At 36.5% G+C, this 19,557-nt stretch overlaps 1 protein-coding gene across 1 annotated transcript; it reads right to left on the bottom strand.

Annotated features, from left to right (window-relative positions):
* Positions 1-556: 556 nt before the first annotated feature.
* On the bottom strand, positions 557-18,489 carry LOC137387209 (nuclear factor erythroid 2-related factor 2-like). The gene is made up of 9 exons (XM_068073547.1): positions 18,332-18,489; positions 15,821-15,982; positions 14,303-14,582; positions 13,578-13,730; positions 12,713-12,861; positions 8,651-8,824; positions 6,138-6,329; positions 4,742-4,846; positions 557-1,586 (listed from the first exon to the last, which is right to left on the bottom strand). Exons 1-9 carry the CDS (start codon positions 18,371-18,373, stop codon positions 1,383-1,385), a joined length of 1,461 nt encoding a protein of 486 aa, XP_067929648.1. The 5' UTR covers positions 18,374-18,489; the 3' UTR covers positions 557-1,382.
* Between the last annotated feature and the right edge of the window lie 1,068 nt (positions 18,490-19,557).

Raw genomic sequence — 19,557 nt, 5'->3', positions numbered from 1 at the left:
ATCTTAACCAATTTAATGACTATTTGCCCAATGAATTCATTGTATTTCATGTAGCTTAATGGTTGAGTTTGTGGCCTGTAGGTTTGGGGGTCTTGTGATCAAATCTGGTGCTGTGTGGGTTTTTACCGCTATAAATTTTAATGCTACAACAGGACGCAGGGTTTAACAAAAATACAAACAAGAGATTTATATATATTTATTACATCAATTACCAACTATTAATGTTTTCTTCTTAACAAATAACCTGTTTATTAACAATACGGACAACTTGCAAGTGTTATCTTACGTTTTCCGAATTGATACGAGTAGAGCTGGCTCAGACTTGTTTGGTTAACTATTTAATATTGATAAACAAGAAGCTACAAAAACTTAAGTTGCTGGCAGACAGTTTAAAAGTTGTTTGTCTGCTAGCAACAGAACTTATGAAATCTCTGACATGTGTTTAGTATGCAAAGCTTGTCTCGCTGTGATGTTATAGCATGATGGTAATATTGCTAATATTACCGGTTCAAGGCTTCTCATAGCTGTGTTTTGTTAGCCATTAAAGATATCACACTTGTAACAAACACCCAATCTATATTCAATTATATAACTACTTTTGTAACATCCAATTATGTTTTGGATCAAATCATGAAGCAAATAATCTAATTTTGATTACTAAAACAGCCCTCTAAAAAAATTGTAACTTTGACAAAGAATTTATTTAAACAAATGGTTAAACTATTATGAATAAAAAAAATATAAACATTTTAATTGCTGATTTGTGTATATATAAAACATTAGTAAAACTCTAAGCATAATATAAATATAATCTGTTACAGGTAAATGTTTGTGCAGATATTTGGTGCACTTGTTGCAGACAGCAGCTTCCGACTGAATGGCAGCCAGCATGCTTTAATGAAACAAGACTGCAGTTGGTAAATGTAGTTAACACACAATTCACCAGTTGATTATACACAACTTCAAATAGGTATCATATAGAACCAGTCAGTAAAATTAAACAGTACGCAAATACAATGTTAGCGTAAAACCCTTTCAAAATATGAGAGAAAAATTGAATAAAAAATACAGCATATAGCGATATTACAACTATAATAATCTTCAGATATTAAACATGGAATAAAGGGGTAAACCCAAATACATGGTCACCTATGGCAGCTATATAAAACATACCATAAACATATATAATTTATGCGTAGATACATTCACATGTGGGTTTCATAGCCATGAGATAAGACACTGTGAGCCCTTATCCGCTGTCATTACCTCACCACTATCACCAACCACCTGTGTCCTGCTTGGCGCAGCTAACGCTGCATATAACCTGAGAGTGTCATACTTTATATTCTAATGACCTTGACATCATCATCGCAGGTCCTGAGTCAAACCTTTTGTTGGTAGTTGAGCATCGCAAATGTGGAAAGCTTATTTGGAATGATGCGTGCATCCCCATCATCTGAAAGGTGAAGTGTGTAGAAACGGGGGTCATACGGTCGCCCGAGGTGGTCTCTAATGGACTGGAAGACCTCAGCATACGTTTCATCCAGCTGCTTTCGCAGGTGTAACTTGCTCCTCTTCAACTCATCCTAAAACAAGGAAATCATTTTTAATTTAAAAATGACAATAAGGAAAAGTTCATCCAAAACCGTCAAAGTTGTTTGAGCCACCAAAGGAGGAAGGGCTGTAAAAAGCCGTCAAAAGAAATTGACAAGTAGAGATAAGCGTTTGACACCAAATTTTAAATGCAGGCACAAGTGCAGGATGAGTACATAAAAGGCTAAGTACTTGTCACTCGTTGTCACTAGCTTGTCAGTTCATTTTTCATGCTATCATTACGCAAAACTCTTTGCAATTGACTGAATGCAATTGAAAACTTATGACAATTTAATTACCAAAGAAGAGCAAAAGCTCAACATCTCTCTACTGTTACCACACTTATTACAGATGTAAAAGCCTTTTCTACATAAACCTGAACACATCCCATTAGATACCCTACCTATCTTAGCCTTGAGCCTCAACAAGGCCAGGTTTATAAATATCACTGTACCACTTGAGTGTGCGCCAGATTATGCTATGAGAACCAAAAATTTTGTGTAGCTCCTAAAAAAAGCCCATGTAAAAAGGTGCCCAAGTAAAAATAAAAAAATGATGCTCATCATTACTCTTTGGTTTAGAAAGTAGTTTTATCAACAGTGTGTCATTTTGGTTTGTAATTATGATCAAACGACTGCATTTCTGGAAACAAGCAAACGTAAATTTATACCAGACGACAAACTAAAATGTTATAGATCCGTAACGCCATAAATTCACAATAAGCCGAGCTCTACGTCATTCTCATGGTATGCTTAAAATTTAGTGGTCACCACTTGAGATTCTTTTAATTTGTAAGAAGTTCAGGATCCCGCTAGTAGGTGTCACCACAGCCAAAAAACTGCTAAACGGTGTCACCACAGCCAAGCACCTGCTAGTAAGTGTCATCACAGCAAGCAACCTGCTAGTTGATGTAACCACAGGCAGAAAGAGAGTCCTACACTAGCCAAGCGTATCCAGAGGCAGAGAAGAACTAATCAATCAAAGCTGTGTGACCGGCGTATCTAGTGATGGAGAACATGATAACGAACGGCTAGCAGACGCTTATAAAGCCATACAGACACACTAAAACTAATCCAAAAAACTCCTTGAAAAATCCTTTGAGAGCTAATCTCACATATATACATTTGTAGATCCGGGTGCTGGAGAGTGCCAGACTCTCCTTCTAGGCCACAAGTATAACAGCCGGCACAGAACTACTGCTGTTACATGGGCTAACTTCAAAAGTTACTTTAATATAAATAGGTTAGGTAAAGGCGTGGTCACACGAGCACCGAACCGACATCAGTTCGGAGGCTGGTTCGGTTCGTGGCACATGTCACACGGCATCCGAAGTCACTTCGCTTCCTAGATACCATACGTATAGAGACAGGACACGGTTTCATTGGTAGTTTTTATGTATTTGAGTTAAATATTTCTATTGTAAACGAAGAACTTTGAAGAACAATTATAAATTATAATTACACAGCAGATTTATCAGAAGATCGTTCAGCTGCTCAAAATAAATCACTCGATACAAAGATTTTGCCAACCCTTTCCATCAACATAATTATATTTTTTTATTATTAACATATGAATGTTTTTCTATGCTGAGTACATAACAAACAAAAACAGTCTTTATCATAGTACTGTGGTTTTACATAAATAAATCAGTCAACGACATTTCATCAGGATGAATATGACACATTACTTATATTCTACACAAAAGAAAATCACAACCATTATCTTACATTCATGCAAAACTTAAGTGCAACATCTTACATTTATGCAACACAATCACAAGTCCGGATGAACCTTGTCATAAATTGCTTCATGTTGTTTATTTAACGAAATAAAAGTATCGTCCCATTTCTTTTTTAACTTTGCTCACACGCACATAAGGAGAAATGTGACGCGTGCTCGCTAGAATTCTAGAATTTTAACCAGCCAATAAGAGCAAGGGTTTGGCCACGAAATTTCGAGCAGCACCGAAATGGTTCGTTTCGGCCAGAAATGTCCTCGGCCGAACTTTTTACAGCTGAGAGCGACGTCGTTTTGCGTCATTTAGTTCGGTTCGGCGCTCGTGTGACCACGCCTTAAGACTGCTCTGCCGACACTATTCATACTAAACATAGATTAATATTATATGGAGGCTCTAATTTGGTTAGTTTGCATGAACATAGTATTGGAAAATACTAAATTTAGGAGCTTTTGAGATTTTGAATAATAAGATTTTGAAATCTTATTATTTACGACGTTGTAGAGAAGGTGGCATATTAAAGGTGAATTTATACTAGGAGAACCACTAATGCAACATTTTTAAAAGAATCCTTTGTAAAATGCTGGGCGTAACCTTTTATAAATATACTAATAAGTACAATAGCCTTTGAGTTGTTGGAATACCATAACGTGTGCCAACTAAAAAGCCAATATAATCTGTTTTGTTGGTCAATTGAATATTACAGGAAAGTTTAATGCCTGGGAATCAGTGACTGATGCTTTTGATGACCTTGACATAAGCACCAGCACATTGGCACTTGTTCGCAAATGTCTTACATCGCGTGCGTCTCATTGACTGTTTTTTTTTGTTTCAAATGTAACTAAAAGTGAAGAGCTTGCCATTGCTTAGAATCCTTTTGCAACTGATAGCAATAGCAAATACATAACTGAGCTAAGCCCTAAACATTAAACTGCATCAGATAAGATAAGACATCACCAACGTGGGTATTGTCAGAACATACTGACCTTATATAATATTGTGAAGAAAACATCTGAATACATCAAAACCGTCATTGCACTTCAGTGTCCCGCAACACCGGCTTTTCTAGCCATGGTTTAACCCGGGCAGACGCATTATTGGCGATTATCACAAGTCAGGTTAGTTTTGCACGCTTACAATTTACTGTTTGCACTTGAGTTTTGTAGCTAGAGACTTGAAAAGGTAAAATGGCTGAATTTGAACCAACCTTGATGCTATAAAAATAGAGTACACAAGCCTTCTGCATGTTCTAAACTCTCCAACTTGGTAAAACAGATTGCTATGTGAAGGCCACTAAACAGCACCAAAGGCCATGTTTTGTACTAGTTTTGGACTTCCTATTTCCCAACTTGACTTGCAACTAGAAACCGTATTCGAGTATTGAGGACGTTCAATAACAAATAATATACACACCTTATCTCTCACCAAATCAGCCCTCTTCCTTTTTAAATCGCGGATCTCAACTTCTAGCCCAGTTAATTCATTTAGTTTTTTCTTTCTGCAGTTCTGTGCTGCAACCTGCAATGGGAACCAAAATAATGTAACAGCCGAGTGCAACCAACCTGTGGTAATTGGTACTTTTCTGAATAACGCAAACTTTCTGTAGCTAGTATCAAGGTTTCTAATGCGCAATACACTGAAGTTACACGATGCAAGCAACTTGCAGAAAATGTCATTTCACCGTTGTGTGAACATAACGCAGTAATCTGCACCCATGTTCTACCCAGTCACCCCATAACGTGATGCAAATATTTGAAACTTACTGATGATAACTCAGCTTTAGAGAAGAGCAAAACAAACTAATCAGCTACGCAAAGCATGATGGTCTGCAGATGGATGGTGCAATGCGTGTATTTCAATGGCAGCACACGTGACAAATAAGTCTCCAGCACGGGATGCCTAAATTACTAGCATATAGATAAGGTTCTCTCCTATTGTAATGATTGCTGACCACCCTTAGGTAGTAGAGAGTGACTACAAGTGTACCGGCGACTGACACTATTTCCCCCCCAACCCCCCATCACAGAGTTAGGATTTAAACCATTCAGACTGACTCAATCTGTGACTATTTCTGTGAACCTTGCTGCTGTGTGCTGATTCACATGCGTAAAGCAAGACCAAAGATAGTCAAAGGGATGAGCTGGCAAAACATCACCCGATGAGTAAGAGAAGGTGGACTGCCTAAACACACGGAGACAAATGTGTTGGAGAGAGTATTCGCAGCTTAACAAAGCAGATACCAGTCATTTTCCTTTGCTAATTAAAATATGACTCAAAAAGTGCCGTGATTCACGCAACCTCAAGCAGATCACGCGTACAAGCGAGCATATTGAGTTATCAGATTTCCAACTAAGAATGCATATGCTTAGGATACCGCCACACGCCTACTTTAAACTGAAGGACCAATTGATAGTTAAAAAATTATATGAGACCTTTTGTCATATATCGTTCAATATTATGTAGGAATGTAAACATCCATCACGTAAGAAGCTTATCAAGTTTGACAGCCTTGCTGAAGCCGTTTGGCGTCAGCATTCGGCCATTACACAACGATCCTAATTGTCGAAAGTTAAGGCAGCCAAACAACTAGCGACGGTGAAATGATAAAACATGTTTAACATTGTGATTACTATTGAACACTTCTTAAACGATTATATTCCAGGTATTTAAAAGCAGCAGAGCAAATGCAAACATTGTTTTATTTGCTAAAATTAGTGGCTTGTCGGTTGAAAAAACAGCGACTGACTGCATTGTTTATACGTATCCAGTGCCCAAGTACGGAGTGCGCAAAGCTTAACGCTTCATCTACCTTATTCTTGCCTCTCCTCCTGATGTCCTTAATAACTGTCAGTTGTTCATCTGTGAGCATGTGCTTGCGGAGGAGAGAATTGAACTCCTCAACCGGATGGTTTGTAATCATGTCAACACTGAAAGGAACTCCTAGTTCCCTGCACTTCTGTTCATCTCGGCATTTGCTCCTGCGCTCCCTCTCCTGCTCTGCCTATTTTAATTAAGTATACATTGGGAATTACACGTTACAGGAATTCCTCAAATAAAAAGAGGAAAATGAGGAAAATTAACGGAAGCGAATGAGTGCTGAACGTTAAGAGCCAGTTTTGAGAACTGATTTATCAATTTGACAGCTATACTGACATTGTATAAAAACACTTGTGTTATATGGATTACTCTAGCACTGGTAGCATATATGGGAACACTCCAGTAGCGCTAGCGCTTTGTAGGACCACTCTAGTGGTATTAATATCATATGGGAACACTAGTAGTACCAATGCCTTGTAGAACCTTTCTAGTGGTATTAGTATCATATGGGAACACCAGTAGTACCAATGTCTTGTAGAACCTTTCTAGTGGTATTAGTATCATATGGGAACACTAGTAGTACCAATGCCTTGTAGAACACCTCTAGAGGTATTAGTAGCATATCAGTAAAACACTAATATTTCTTAAAGACTGAATTTGGTCTTTAATGGAAGAGTAGATCCAGAATACAACACCAACACAAGTGCAGTTCTGTGAATATGGCTATCAGACAATATGCTCTGCAGGGAGTTCAAGATATTCCGCAGGAGATGAGACAATAACAACATCCCATGCAAACGCATTAACAGGTTTTAGAATAACTCAAATATAAGGAATGATATTGCCATAGATACATTTATGGACTTATGCAAGAGATGACGCGCAAGAAGGCTAATTATAGTATCAACTTGGCCTCCTTCTATTACCAGCGGTTAAGAGAACTCATCCCATCTTCAACAACTTGGAGTAATTATTTAACAATTAATTTGAAGCATACCACACGCTTGCCTGCCGAGACTGACATATCTGTGAATTTAAGATCAATGACTATTATAGTATCAAGCAAACAAAATACAACAGAATGTTATACTCCATCAGCAGTACTACTCAGCTTACTACTGAATAGCTCAGTACTACTGAATAGTTCATGGAGTTATTTCCCCTGCATCAAACTTGCTAAAAGCTTGTAGTTACAAGCTTACAAGAAACAGTTCTGGCTGGCTGTTGTAGAAGATGGTTGCTCAGGTACCCCACCAAATAACACACAAATTATTCAATAAGATTACAAATGCAGATGAATAGAAAATACTATGTTTTCACTAATGACGAGTCAACAAGTGGTGACACTGCCAGGCAGCGATCATAAAACACTTTTTCATGGGTGCAAGAGAGCAGACCTTGCTGTGCACAGAAGCAAAAAGCACATCGACGATTTTACTGCCAGGTAATAAGTATATCCTTCCAATGACAAAATGTTATTTTGAAGAGGCCTTATTTCGACTGAAACAAACTTAGTTTACTGTAAGTTTTCATATCAATTTGAACTGAAAAGCTTTCTCGACAAATAACAAATGATACTGAAACAAAAAGCGATGATAAATCTGCTTTTCTAGGAATAATCCAGTGGAAAGTAAGACATCACTGCTATTCTTTGTTTTTCTTTGTATGTGATTCCGTGTTCAGTGATATGAAAAGCAGAACAAATGGTTAATGAAGCGACACAGTGATGGTTCCGTTTACTAACAATACAATATCCAACCCAATTCAAGACAACTAATCGAACATTATATTCTAAGCTGTTCAATTTCAACAGCAGTTGGCAGTAGCTCCTTTTTGGAGCTTCCAGAGGTAAAGACGTATATTCAGTTGTCATGTGGCCATCCCTTTGTCTTTTCTTTTCATAGAGTTATTCAGAGATACTTTATATTTCCAAAAGCAACCATTCTAATAAGAATTGCCCAAATGATCGATGGTGCTAATAATGGGTACTTTTCTTGAATTACTGACATGGTTTATAATCCTACCATATGGGGTAGTGCCTACCATATCGATACTCAGTTTATATTCATCAACTGCCCATGCAGCGATAGTGTAGCGACACATGGGTGTGCCAGTGTCGAAGCACTATGCTCGGCCGACAAGTAAATGTGTTTCCATATGGTCCTATAGTAGAGCGATGGTCGGACAATTAGATTAGAGCGTTTCAACAACAAAAACTTCTGCACATGAAGTAAAAGGAAAGCAAGACATGCGCAAGCACGATGCTGTTGGTCGCTAAGGTCGTTTCCATGAACAAAGATGGTGCATCGCATGGGTGCTTCACTTCTAAACAGGCATGGCTGATTGAGAGCGACACAACTGTTTCCATGATAGCATCGCAATATGGAGGTGCGTTGCACGCTATCACTGTATAAAACCTTTGTAATTGTACCTAAATGAACCTTTTCACACTAGCAAACAGTTGACCAAAGACTTGTGTGATATTTACCAATCTAACCGACTAACCTTACTCATGCCAGCACTGTCACCATTCTCACTGCCAGAATATCCAGAACTCGATGAGCTGCCGTTTCCATTGTTTTGTGACGAGCCCTCCCCTTGATTGAACAGGAAGTAGGGTTTGACGTCTTCACTGAACGACTGTTTAGAGAAAGAACTGTCACAGCGATCGCCGACGAACTGCAAAGCAAGAGAATCAATGAAGGTAAGTGATAAATTTACAAGCCTGCCCAGAAACAACAGAATTTCTGGTAAGGCAGAACATCTGCGGAAACGTCCAAGTACCAAATCAATAAACCTTGTTCTTCCAATATAAAGCTTGCTTTCGGATATAACTCCAACTTGGCAGTTGAATTAAAGAACATCATTGAAATATCCAGTTGTGACGTTTAAATTGATAGTTGATTTAACGATGTGTGTGTTACATGGCATTTACGCATGAATGGACAGCAAAAAGAAGAGATATGAGACAACAAACGCAGGCATGTACAATCAAGCGTATCAACATCTACAGCCAGCGCCAATTGTGCTCTACAAGTACAGCCTTGATTAAACTCTTGATCATACACAATGCTTTCAAAATACTTTCAAAAATTTATAAATTTGTAAACGCCATGCCATGTAAACCGTTTCATTTTCCTTATTACTAGGCAGATGATGAAATTCCAATGTTTACTAATAAGTTAAACAATCACTGGTTGATGTCACTAACACACATACACTAGTATTCACTAAAATCCGGTCATCATAAAAAAATAACAAAAACACAAAATAACGCTGAATTAAATTTATAAATTTAAACTTGACAAAACGATCACAACTGGATAAAGCAAAAACCCACCAAATTTTTATCGACTGTATCGAAGAACGAATATTTAAGCATTTTTAATCGGCAACAGAAAAAATATCTAAATTTGCTAATTGCCCAGAAACATACAAAACAACCTTCAACTGATTAGACTTGCAAATACATGTACAAACAAATGAAGGAACTGGGTTAAAATAGTTTTTATGCCGTAATACCAGCACAGCTAGAACAGCACAGGTTCACCAACCTGGGAACATGACAAACAATACTCATATCGCCAGTATGTACTAACAACAAACTGGAGGCCTAACAGGGAAGGTGGCAGGCTTCAGAGATCAATGATATATGCTACAAGGATTGCACAACCGTTGTTTGCGAATTAATAGCCTTAAACCTTATTTATAAATTATCAGTTGCGTCATGAATATTCTGCCTCCGTTCCCATTGAATTTACAAATCCTTCAAGAATGTGAAAAATTTGTTGCGTTCCGAAAGCCAATTCTATGTAGGTCAAAATGTTTTCAGCGGAGGTCATCTGCCTTTTTATTTTCATTATATTATACTATATAAAATATATTATATTGTATATATATATATTATTATTTATAATATTATATACCATATATAATATAATAGATAATATTATATATAATATTATGATTTCTGTTATATGATAAAAACACAAGGAATTTTTAAAGAAAATCCTATTATCAGCATATCGAAATGCGTTATCAGAAAGCATATGCGCGGAAAGCGAGAGCGGTTTTTAAAAAAATCGCTCTTATACAACTAAGCGTGTCGTGCATGTTAAAGATTAAATCTGGCAAGAATGTAATTAGCTCCTTTTATAACTGATTTTCTTGCCTCCCCAGTTTAACTAATAGCACATGTTTGCGATTGCCCAGAAGGTGATGAAAGCAAGCTAGCTCTAAAACTTTTGCCAAAACTGTCAGTTGATTATCTCCAGTTTTAACACAAATAACCAGCTTCTAAGGAATGAAGTAAACAAACCATCAACAAGGGATATAAAATCTACATTTGATACAATAGTGAGTTAATCAGCTAGCTAACAATAGCATACTTTTGCCAGATGCCAACCGATTTCGCTTTTTCACAGGCCTAGCCCAGAGCTTGCCTTCTCTACATTGCCCTTGAATCAATAACTCAAGCAATATATAAAATGTGTCACATGTCAGGCGTGATACGGAAAGGACAGACAATGGACAGACCTCTCAAGTTTAAATGTAAAGGAATTACCAGAACTTTGGTCATACAAATCGAAAGAGACAGTTCTACTAGAATATGATAGCAACACCACTAATCCATTATTAATATGATTTATACGCTTTGTCAAGGAATTATTAAAACAAGCTGGAGGATTTTGATCCAGTGATTGTTATTGTCCATCGCTTTACAAATCCTGCGCTGATTTTCTTACAACAAAAATGATAATTTTTTGTACAAGCTGCAAGAAAAGCGCTAAGAAATCACAAAAGCCTTGTTTTCCTGAAGCGTTTTCCTGATACGCTCACTTACATGTATACCTCTGCAAAAGGTCTTTCGTAGACAATGACTCACAGAGGTCATTTATGCTTTTACGTAATATTGACACGAGTGTAATAGGAGTATTAGTCAGGGCATCTGATACGCTGCCGCTTACGCAGGTGTCTTTTGTTTGATAAAAACATAATCCGTATCTGGATTGTTAAGAAAATAATAGCTCACCAGCCGAATCAATTATTTAGTTCAGTCAATAGGCAGAGTGAAAGAAAACGCTGGGTGGACCCTGAGTACTGCCTGCCACAGATTTTAATGAGTTGATCTATAAGTGAGTGCAAGGAAGTGAATTAACACAATCCCGTGAGCTAGCTCACGGGCCACACGATGAATACAAATAATATTTAAATAAAAAAAGTCCGTAAAAACACCAAGTTTACTTTGAATGTCGTCAGTATAATTTTTGCTCTGATACTTAAGCCTCAAAAATACACCATTCAAAGGTAACTTTCTTAAAATAAAATTTTTTAGTTTTATTAAATCTTCAATTTTTAAAAATTTAGTCGCTTAAAATAAAATTAGGTGATAGATTAATTTTTAAATCAACGTGTTGTTGATATTTGCAATATTGGTTAGAAAGAATCGTGATGTGACCTTCACCAGACATTCAGAAACTGAAAACAAAAGCGGCAATCATGCACTTTTGATACATGAGAAATTTAATTTTTAATATACAGTAAGTAATCTTGGTAAAATTAACTTCAATATTTAAATGAGTTTATTATATAGATGACAGCGAGCCACATAATTTGGGCCGATGAAGTCGACCAAACACGAGGAAGTTTATTAGGACAATTGGAGTGAAAGTGCAGCGACCTTTGCTAGTAAGTCACTGATTTAGTGATAAAAAGGCAGCTTTTCAGTTTGGCCATCCCCAAGGCTCGTTTACAAGGCAGGCTCAGATTACAGCATCTGATACATAAGGCTTGTGACGTTAAACAGCTTTTTCCGCATTTCCAACAATATTTCCTGATCGCAACAGATCTGTTAAAACTCTCAAGCGTATATCAGAACAAACCCTACAGAGAGAAAATAATGAACTAGTAAGAACTAAATAGTCCTAACATTCTTAATATCTTACAGATATTTTAAGAAACTTTCAACTATTAAAATTGGGGTTAAAAATTTAGAAACGCAGTTATACAAATAGCATGATGCAAAAACAAAATACAAAACAAATAGCATGATGCACAAAGAACCTGTTGGTTTGTAGTTACCAGGAAATGATACATAACAGGAACCGAGAATATTACTCTATTCACGCAAAAAAGTAGTAAAATACTCAATAAACGTACAAACTTTGACATGGTACGCTAAAAAGATTTTTTTCCAAATTCAAATACACAAAAACAGACACAAATCTTGTGTACAAATTTAAACATATTGCTTCATAACTAAAAGCTTTCAATAAATTACATCGACCACTACATTACAATTGTGGCGTCTTTACCTTAGACGATTGCGACATAGCCCGAAATCTGACAGAGATATTACGAGAGATAATACGTTGTTGGGAAAAAACAATGAAAGACATATTCGTTCAGAAAGCCTAAGAATTATAAGACAAACTCTGTCTTCGACCCGACTTATATTAGTGACTGCCACTCTAAGGTTTTACTGATTAGTGTCTCAGCCAGGGTTCTGGTAGTTCTCGAGGCCTCGAGTGCACTGAAAGTGGTATTAACCTCTAGCTAAACACCTACCGTTGAGTCCGCCACGTATGGTTCATTTGAGTAATAGCTGTTGGCAGGTGGTACAGATGTATTGTATAGGTCTCTTGCTGTGTCAACATCACCGTATGCATTGTATTGAGCGTTGCCCTTCATATCCCTGGTGTAGCCATTATAAACCCCTGCAAACATCCGTAAAGAAATGCTCCATCTTTTTTGCTCTCTAGCTAAGTCAAGATTTCAAGCATTGCTCCTTATCATCGAAGAATTGATAAGATATACCAGAAGTTTTGTCAATCCATTATATCATACCTATAACTTAAACACGGCCATCCCTCACATGGAAGCTATGTGTAACCATATTCTCTAAACGTGGCAAACATTACTCAGTATTAAATAGTCAATAATGTTGTGTTTGAACAAGACTGAAGATATTGTTTCTAGGATACCAATTGACATATTGACATGTGTAATTTATGCGCATCAAAGAGACAGCTAGTAGAAAAGATAAAATTCCATGGAAAGGACAGTGGATAGTTTGCGTGTAAGAATGTACATATGTGTTTAAAACCCTCAAGTTGGCCTATCAACAGCCTTACCTAGACCATTCAATACTCTACATTAATATTTAAAAAAACAGAAACATTGCCAAAAACATCCCATGGCTGCTTTTAAATTTTCCCCTTGAAATGGTGATTGGCCAATGCGAACTAGCGTCTTAACAAAAAAATGTGAGAGCTGAATGTGTAGCGAAAAGCTGAGTGGTAACAGAAATGTGAAGTCAAAGTACGTGATATCAGATGCAGTTACTGCAATAAGCATACGATCAAAAAGCTTGTAATCAGTCAACCGATAGGTAAATCAACCAGACTCTGATGGAAGTAGTGGGATAAGCAACCTGAAGGAGAGGAGACATTCTGTTCTGGTTGCCATAGCTGATCGACAAAGCCCATATCCAGCTCATTGGAGGCAGCTGGCATCCCTAGATCTGACAGAGAGTCATGTGCTGGGTCAGACATCATGGTGATCTCAGTTGGCCATAGATCCAAGTCTACGGAAAAACATTTCAGATTAGCTGGGCGGTAGACAAAACATGATTGTCAACAAGCAGGATTGTAATTAGTATTTTTAATAAGAGACACACACATGCGCTCTCGAAGTACATCATTATATATACGATTTTTTCCAATTGAACGTTTTATAAGCAAGCTAAACACAATTATCTATTTATCTAATCTCTGCTACAAATCAGATCGTGGCTACAAATCAGATCGTACTACAAATCAGATCGTGGCTACCTTGTGCTAATAAAAATTTCTTTGGCCATACTTAGTTGACAAAAATGCTATCTTTTGTACCTAATAAAATAATGTGTTAAAAGCATGCAAGTTTAAATTGTTCAGGTTCTATTTTTGCTCTAGTAAGGCGACTTTAAATATTGGGCCAACACCTGAATGATAATAATAAGATTGTCTAACTTATCATGATCTATATTATACACTATATTCACTTTATCATAAGGGATGTGTAGCACATGTGGATGTTATCCCGGTTCACGTAAATGCTATCTTGTCCCCTGGCAGCAAGCAGCAGGGTAGCGAAGGCTAGTAATTGAAACTTCACCTGAGAAAGGATTTGGTTTATCTTCTGTCTGTATGATGATGTCATTGAACGTATCGACTGGCTCTTCCGGTTGTTGTACCGAATTATTGCACTGTTGTAGCTCCGAAGTCGTTTCTTCAACATTGTTGAGATAATCCCAGTCAGCCAACTCGCCGAGTTCGGCCAGCTCTTTGTTGAGTTCAGAGACTTCAGTAAATTCCTGCATAGGCTGAGTCGGGTCAACTGAAGCCTTTGGAATCCTCTCTCCAGTCTCCTCATCAATTGTGTAGCACAGGGACTCCTGAGGAGAAGAACAAGTCAGAGTATTATCATTGAGATTTCAGTGGCACACAATAGATAATTTCTAAGTTTATGATGTATTTATGGCATACATAAACTTTTTACTATATTAGGAGTCGTTTTTTGTTGTCTGTTCAAAACCACAGTAAAAAGTTTGCAAAAAATAGTGTGTCGCCCGCTAGCATCTAACCCAGATATTTGGCTTCCCAGCCAAGCGTGCTACCATCTGCACCCCTTGCCCACCTTTATACATCTAAGAATAACTGTACACATAGTTATTACACATAACCATATCTCAAGGTACACTCAGCTGCCAGTGTACGAGTTTAAAATAAATGACATGCACTCAAAAAGTTACCAAAAATATTAAGCAATAAAAGTGGTCAATGACACTGTCCTCTATTATACACAGAGCACCGCAAACAATATTAACCTTACTCTAAATTCAGTTTTGGTATCAAGCAAATGTAAGTGTCAGTTATAGTAGAAAATATATTTTTTGGAAGTAAAGTAGTAACATAGTAAAATCATGTATACGTTAAAACATTATTACTTCCCATCTTATCAAAAGACCATCCCAGCGCATACAGAGTTATAAAAGGTGCTTATATAAGCGCTGTACAAGCTGGTGGCAAGAACAACAGCCGAGGTAACAAGAGAAGGATAATGAATTACACATTTCATAGTATCGATTCAATGACTGACAAGATGATAGATATAACAGACAGGAGGTCATTAGCCAGAGTGACAAACAGCAAGCAAATGTTGGAGAACATGTCGGGCCATCAGCTTGTTTATCATAAACCATATGTAAGTTTTTAGTAGTGATGCGCAACCATGAACATTATGACGTGTGTCAATCTCTGCAAATTATCACACTGCAGTACAGTAACCAGCAACATTACCCATTATTTTTGAAAGTCTGCAAGTGTTTGGTGATGGCATCAGAGCTATATCAAGAGCTGACCAGCCTCTAGTACTACTCTATTCAAACTTGATAATCTAAAGGAGCCCAGAGTGCAATTTTGTTAACTAAATGAAATCAACTTACAGTGACTATCCACCATAAATAAATTTTATTTATCTTTCATGTAAGTACGAATCTTTTAAAGTACACAAAGTCTGTTTCAATCGAATATGGAGAAAACATTTTTTTCCTATAACTCTTGATCTACAAAACCATGAATCCCAACATTATTATGAAAATGGGAACCATAAATCTGGGTATTTTTATTGTACCTGTAGAGCTTGTTTTTTGCGTAGTTCGAGAAGACGTTCCTGCTCGGCCTGTTGTTTCTTCAGCTCAATCTCGCGCAGGAATGGGTCATAAAACAGCCGATCAACACCCATGTCCATGTCACGGTCCCACAACATGTTGATAAAGCTATCCATGTCAACGTTCTACAACAACCATAGCATTATGATGGACGGATTGCTATTCACTAATATGTGACAGACATGGCCAAAGAAAATGTTATCCTTAGCTATCTTCAATAATGATATCGAAACCTATAGCCAATTACAATGGCTCTAGAGATGACCTGAATAGGGATCAAATCACGACAGGCCTAGAATGAGTAGTGTAACCATTCTACTCAAAAATCAGTACTGCAACAATAATTAGGAATGGAAAACAAAGTGGGTGGCAAGTGTTAATTAATAACGCATTTAATTGACAGCAATTATACAAGGGTTCTGCAAGTAATTCAGATAACCAAGATATGCTCAATATAGAATGCATCATGACCACCAATGAGTTCAATAAGGTTTTTCAAATCAAAAGTTACACGCAATCGTAAACATTTGATAAGAGATGCAGGATATGGAGAAGAACCTAGAAATGTGGACACTATTTTGTATTCTATACAAGGTTATTTTGTTTACGCAACGGCGGTAGCGTGCCTAGAAATCTCTAAACAGAGTGTGCTATTATTAAGTGACCACAGGCTGTCACCGATAAGAAAGAAGTCAAAATCTTAGCACAAACCGGCACCTATTTGTGCTAAGATCTAAACACCATTACTGAGAAAAAAACAATATGTAAATGTTTAATTGACATTTTAAAATGTGCCTAAAGATGAACTTATTGAGTCATGAAAACTTGAATTGCACAATGATAATTGAGCAGAGCTCGTCTGAACCAAAGCGCTATGACCTGCCATCAAAGTATGCGGCGTTTGCTAGCTAATGAATTGCAACATAGCTAGCGAGTTATTTGTTAAAGTCCTAAGAATGACGCTGAGGACCTGTGATGAAAACAGGGCTATTAGTTGATCAAATCATTGTAACTAGGATTTCAAATAGTGCATTTTTGATAATCCGTTATTGCATGCCAGAATAGTGTAATTAAGCGGGTTGTTGCCTGTGACATGAAAAAGGATGCCGCTAATTGACCAAAATAGAAAAAACAGCATTTAGGCTTTCTTTCATTACACACTTGATGCAAGATCGAAATAAAATAACGGATACAATTTATGAACTACAAAAAAAGAAGCAATATCCCAAATAAAAATGATTTTAATAAAGAAACTTTCAAAAAATTATGAAGTAAATAACTTTGTTAATAAATTGCTTTATAGTACTGGGGATTTTTGAAATAGCAGGCACAAGCTAAAATGAGGGCAGTCTTTGGAAAAATCTTGACGCCATCATTTAAATAATTGTCATGTTTATCTTTGAAGTGTAGCTTTCATAAACAAGTTTAACCTATTTATTGTATTTTTAGCATTCCTTTGTATTAAATGCGACGAACATATCGTAAGTCCTAATCCCAAGAATTAGGACTTTCCTAATCCTACGGAAAGGGATACTTGTTTCCACAACACCAAAGTAGGCTATAATGTAAAACTGTATAGCAATGCTCAATCAATTGAACAATCGTCAGTAATAAGATAACGGTAGTTACTTGATAAGGGGTAGTGTTCATCAATATAGCTAGGAACCAAGAATGAAGCAGTATATCCGGCATTAAGGTACTTGAATGCATAATAAGTCTTAAAGTTCTCTGCAGCTAGTTAACTATTTACTTAATCCAACGCCTATTACGCATGAATAATGGAAAATGTTACCATCTTGTGACTCTAGCTTGCTTGTCAGCTTTATATTTAGAAGGGTAGAAATATGGATAAAATTACATGATCACCTTTTACAGAGAAAACACAATGCCAACTTTATAACATGTCTAGGGTAACTAGAATTTTAAAAAGTTGTATTGCTAATAAATGGTTTTGATCTGCATTATAGACAGGTAATCCTGCTAATTTGCCTTGCATTGCATTTATATTCAAACGTATGGAGTGTAATTACAAACTTTTTGCTCGTAACATGATTTACCATGGATTTGAATCAATGATTCGGAGGAATTGTTAACTACATTATTAAAAACATCACATAACACACGATTTGGTCCCACAAAGGAACATGCAACAACAGATGTTAAAAATTTCCTTTCATCGATAACCAAACAACGATAGGTAATATAGACCCAAGTGATCTCTTTTTAATATATTTCCTTTTGTAAAGCTCTAGCAAACTGTTTGCACACCACTATCATGCATCTTAGATACAACTTGCATCTTTATACAAACTTAGTATAAATATATTCAACAACAAACTTCTTATATTCCTTTACGCATTAGTTGAACAGTGCGTACTATTTGATAATACAAGAGAAGAACAGCGAAAGGTTTAGCCACACCTATGATAAATTTAGTGTAAGTATCGCTGCGAATATTGCTAGTATATACTTACGGAAGGCAATTTACGATGAACTTGTTCAATTAGCTCATTCATTTTGATCTTTTAAGTATATGTATCAAGTCTGTTCTTGGCAGCAACCCAACCAACGAAAGGTTTATGTAACCTTGGTAATTTATTTGTCGTTAACCACCGACTCCTAGGACGAACTAACTCACACATTCACTCACACGAGCATGATAGGATTATTATATTCAATCTGATTTGAAAACATTAAACCCTTCGAAAAGTAACGATGATGAAACGCATTCAAGCGACGGAACGTACAAAAAATGTAACAAGCGTTCATTAATCTATTATCATGTATAGTTCTATAGAAAAGAAAAAAACAATCATAGAAGATTTTGGAACTCGCCTAAGATTATTTACTGTCCCATTTAACACGTTTCTTTACTGAATGTTCCTTCGTAAATGTCCTTCGCTTTTAATTCGTCAACTCGCAGTTTCTGTTTTTAAATATTTGAGTTGACAACATTTACTCAGAAAGCTTTCGAGTAGTTTTAAGTTTTTAGTTTGTGAGTTATTTTTTATCCTATTTACGTCATCAAACCCATATACCTTTTGATTGGAAGAATTCAAATTCGCCAGTACATACATACCGTTTTCCCCGATTATAAATCCTAATGGGATTTTTAAAATTGATTGTAATATATACCCTACAATGAAAGATTTACGGGAAATGAAACACTCTAGCTAAGAGAGGTGAAATTATAGGAAAAATCTCTTTTCACTCAAGTATTACTCAAATTGCCTTTATCAAGTACTAGTTGAATGTCCGGCGTTGCACGGGTAATAAAAGGATTTTTGCCCAAAAAATTATTTTTCATCAGCATATACATCATTTTTCATTCTAACTTTTAAAGGAAATGTATTTGTTTATTTTTCTGTGTGTACGGACCATGCATTCAAATATTCGAAAGCTCAAGGCATAGCTAAAACAGATTGTTGAAAAACTATTCTTGCTTCTTATGCTGTACATTCTTTCAAAATTTATAATAATCTATAATTATAACTGGCTATAATTGTTATAATGGCAGGTAATTTAGTTGCCGTGGGCTAAATTTGTTTACATAATGAATTTGAGTAACTTGAGCTTGCAAAAACGATTGCACCCCGATAGAATCAAACACATACATTCTTATGCATGGATGTAAAGCCAAACGCACTGCCACTAAACTATGCAGCCACCTTGCCACCCTTTGAAATCATGGTACATATAA

Source organism: Watersipora subatra, chromosome 2, assembly GCF_963576615.1.
Source record: "Watersipora subatra chromosome 2, tzWatSuba1.1, whole genome shotgun sequence".
Lineage (NCBI taxonomy): Eukaryota > Metazoa > Bryozoa > Gymnolaemata > Cheilostomatida > Watersiporidae > Watersipora > Watersipora subatra.
This window is presented reverse-complemented; position numbering and strand designations above follow the sequence as displayed.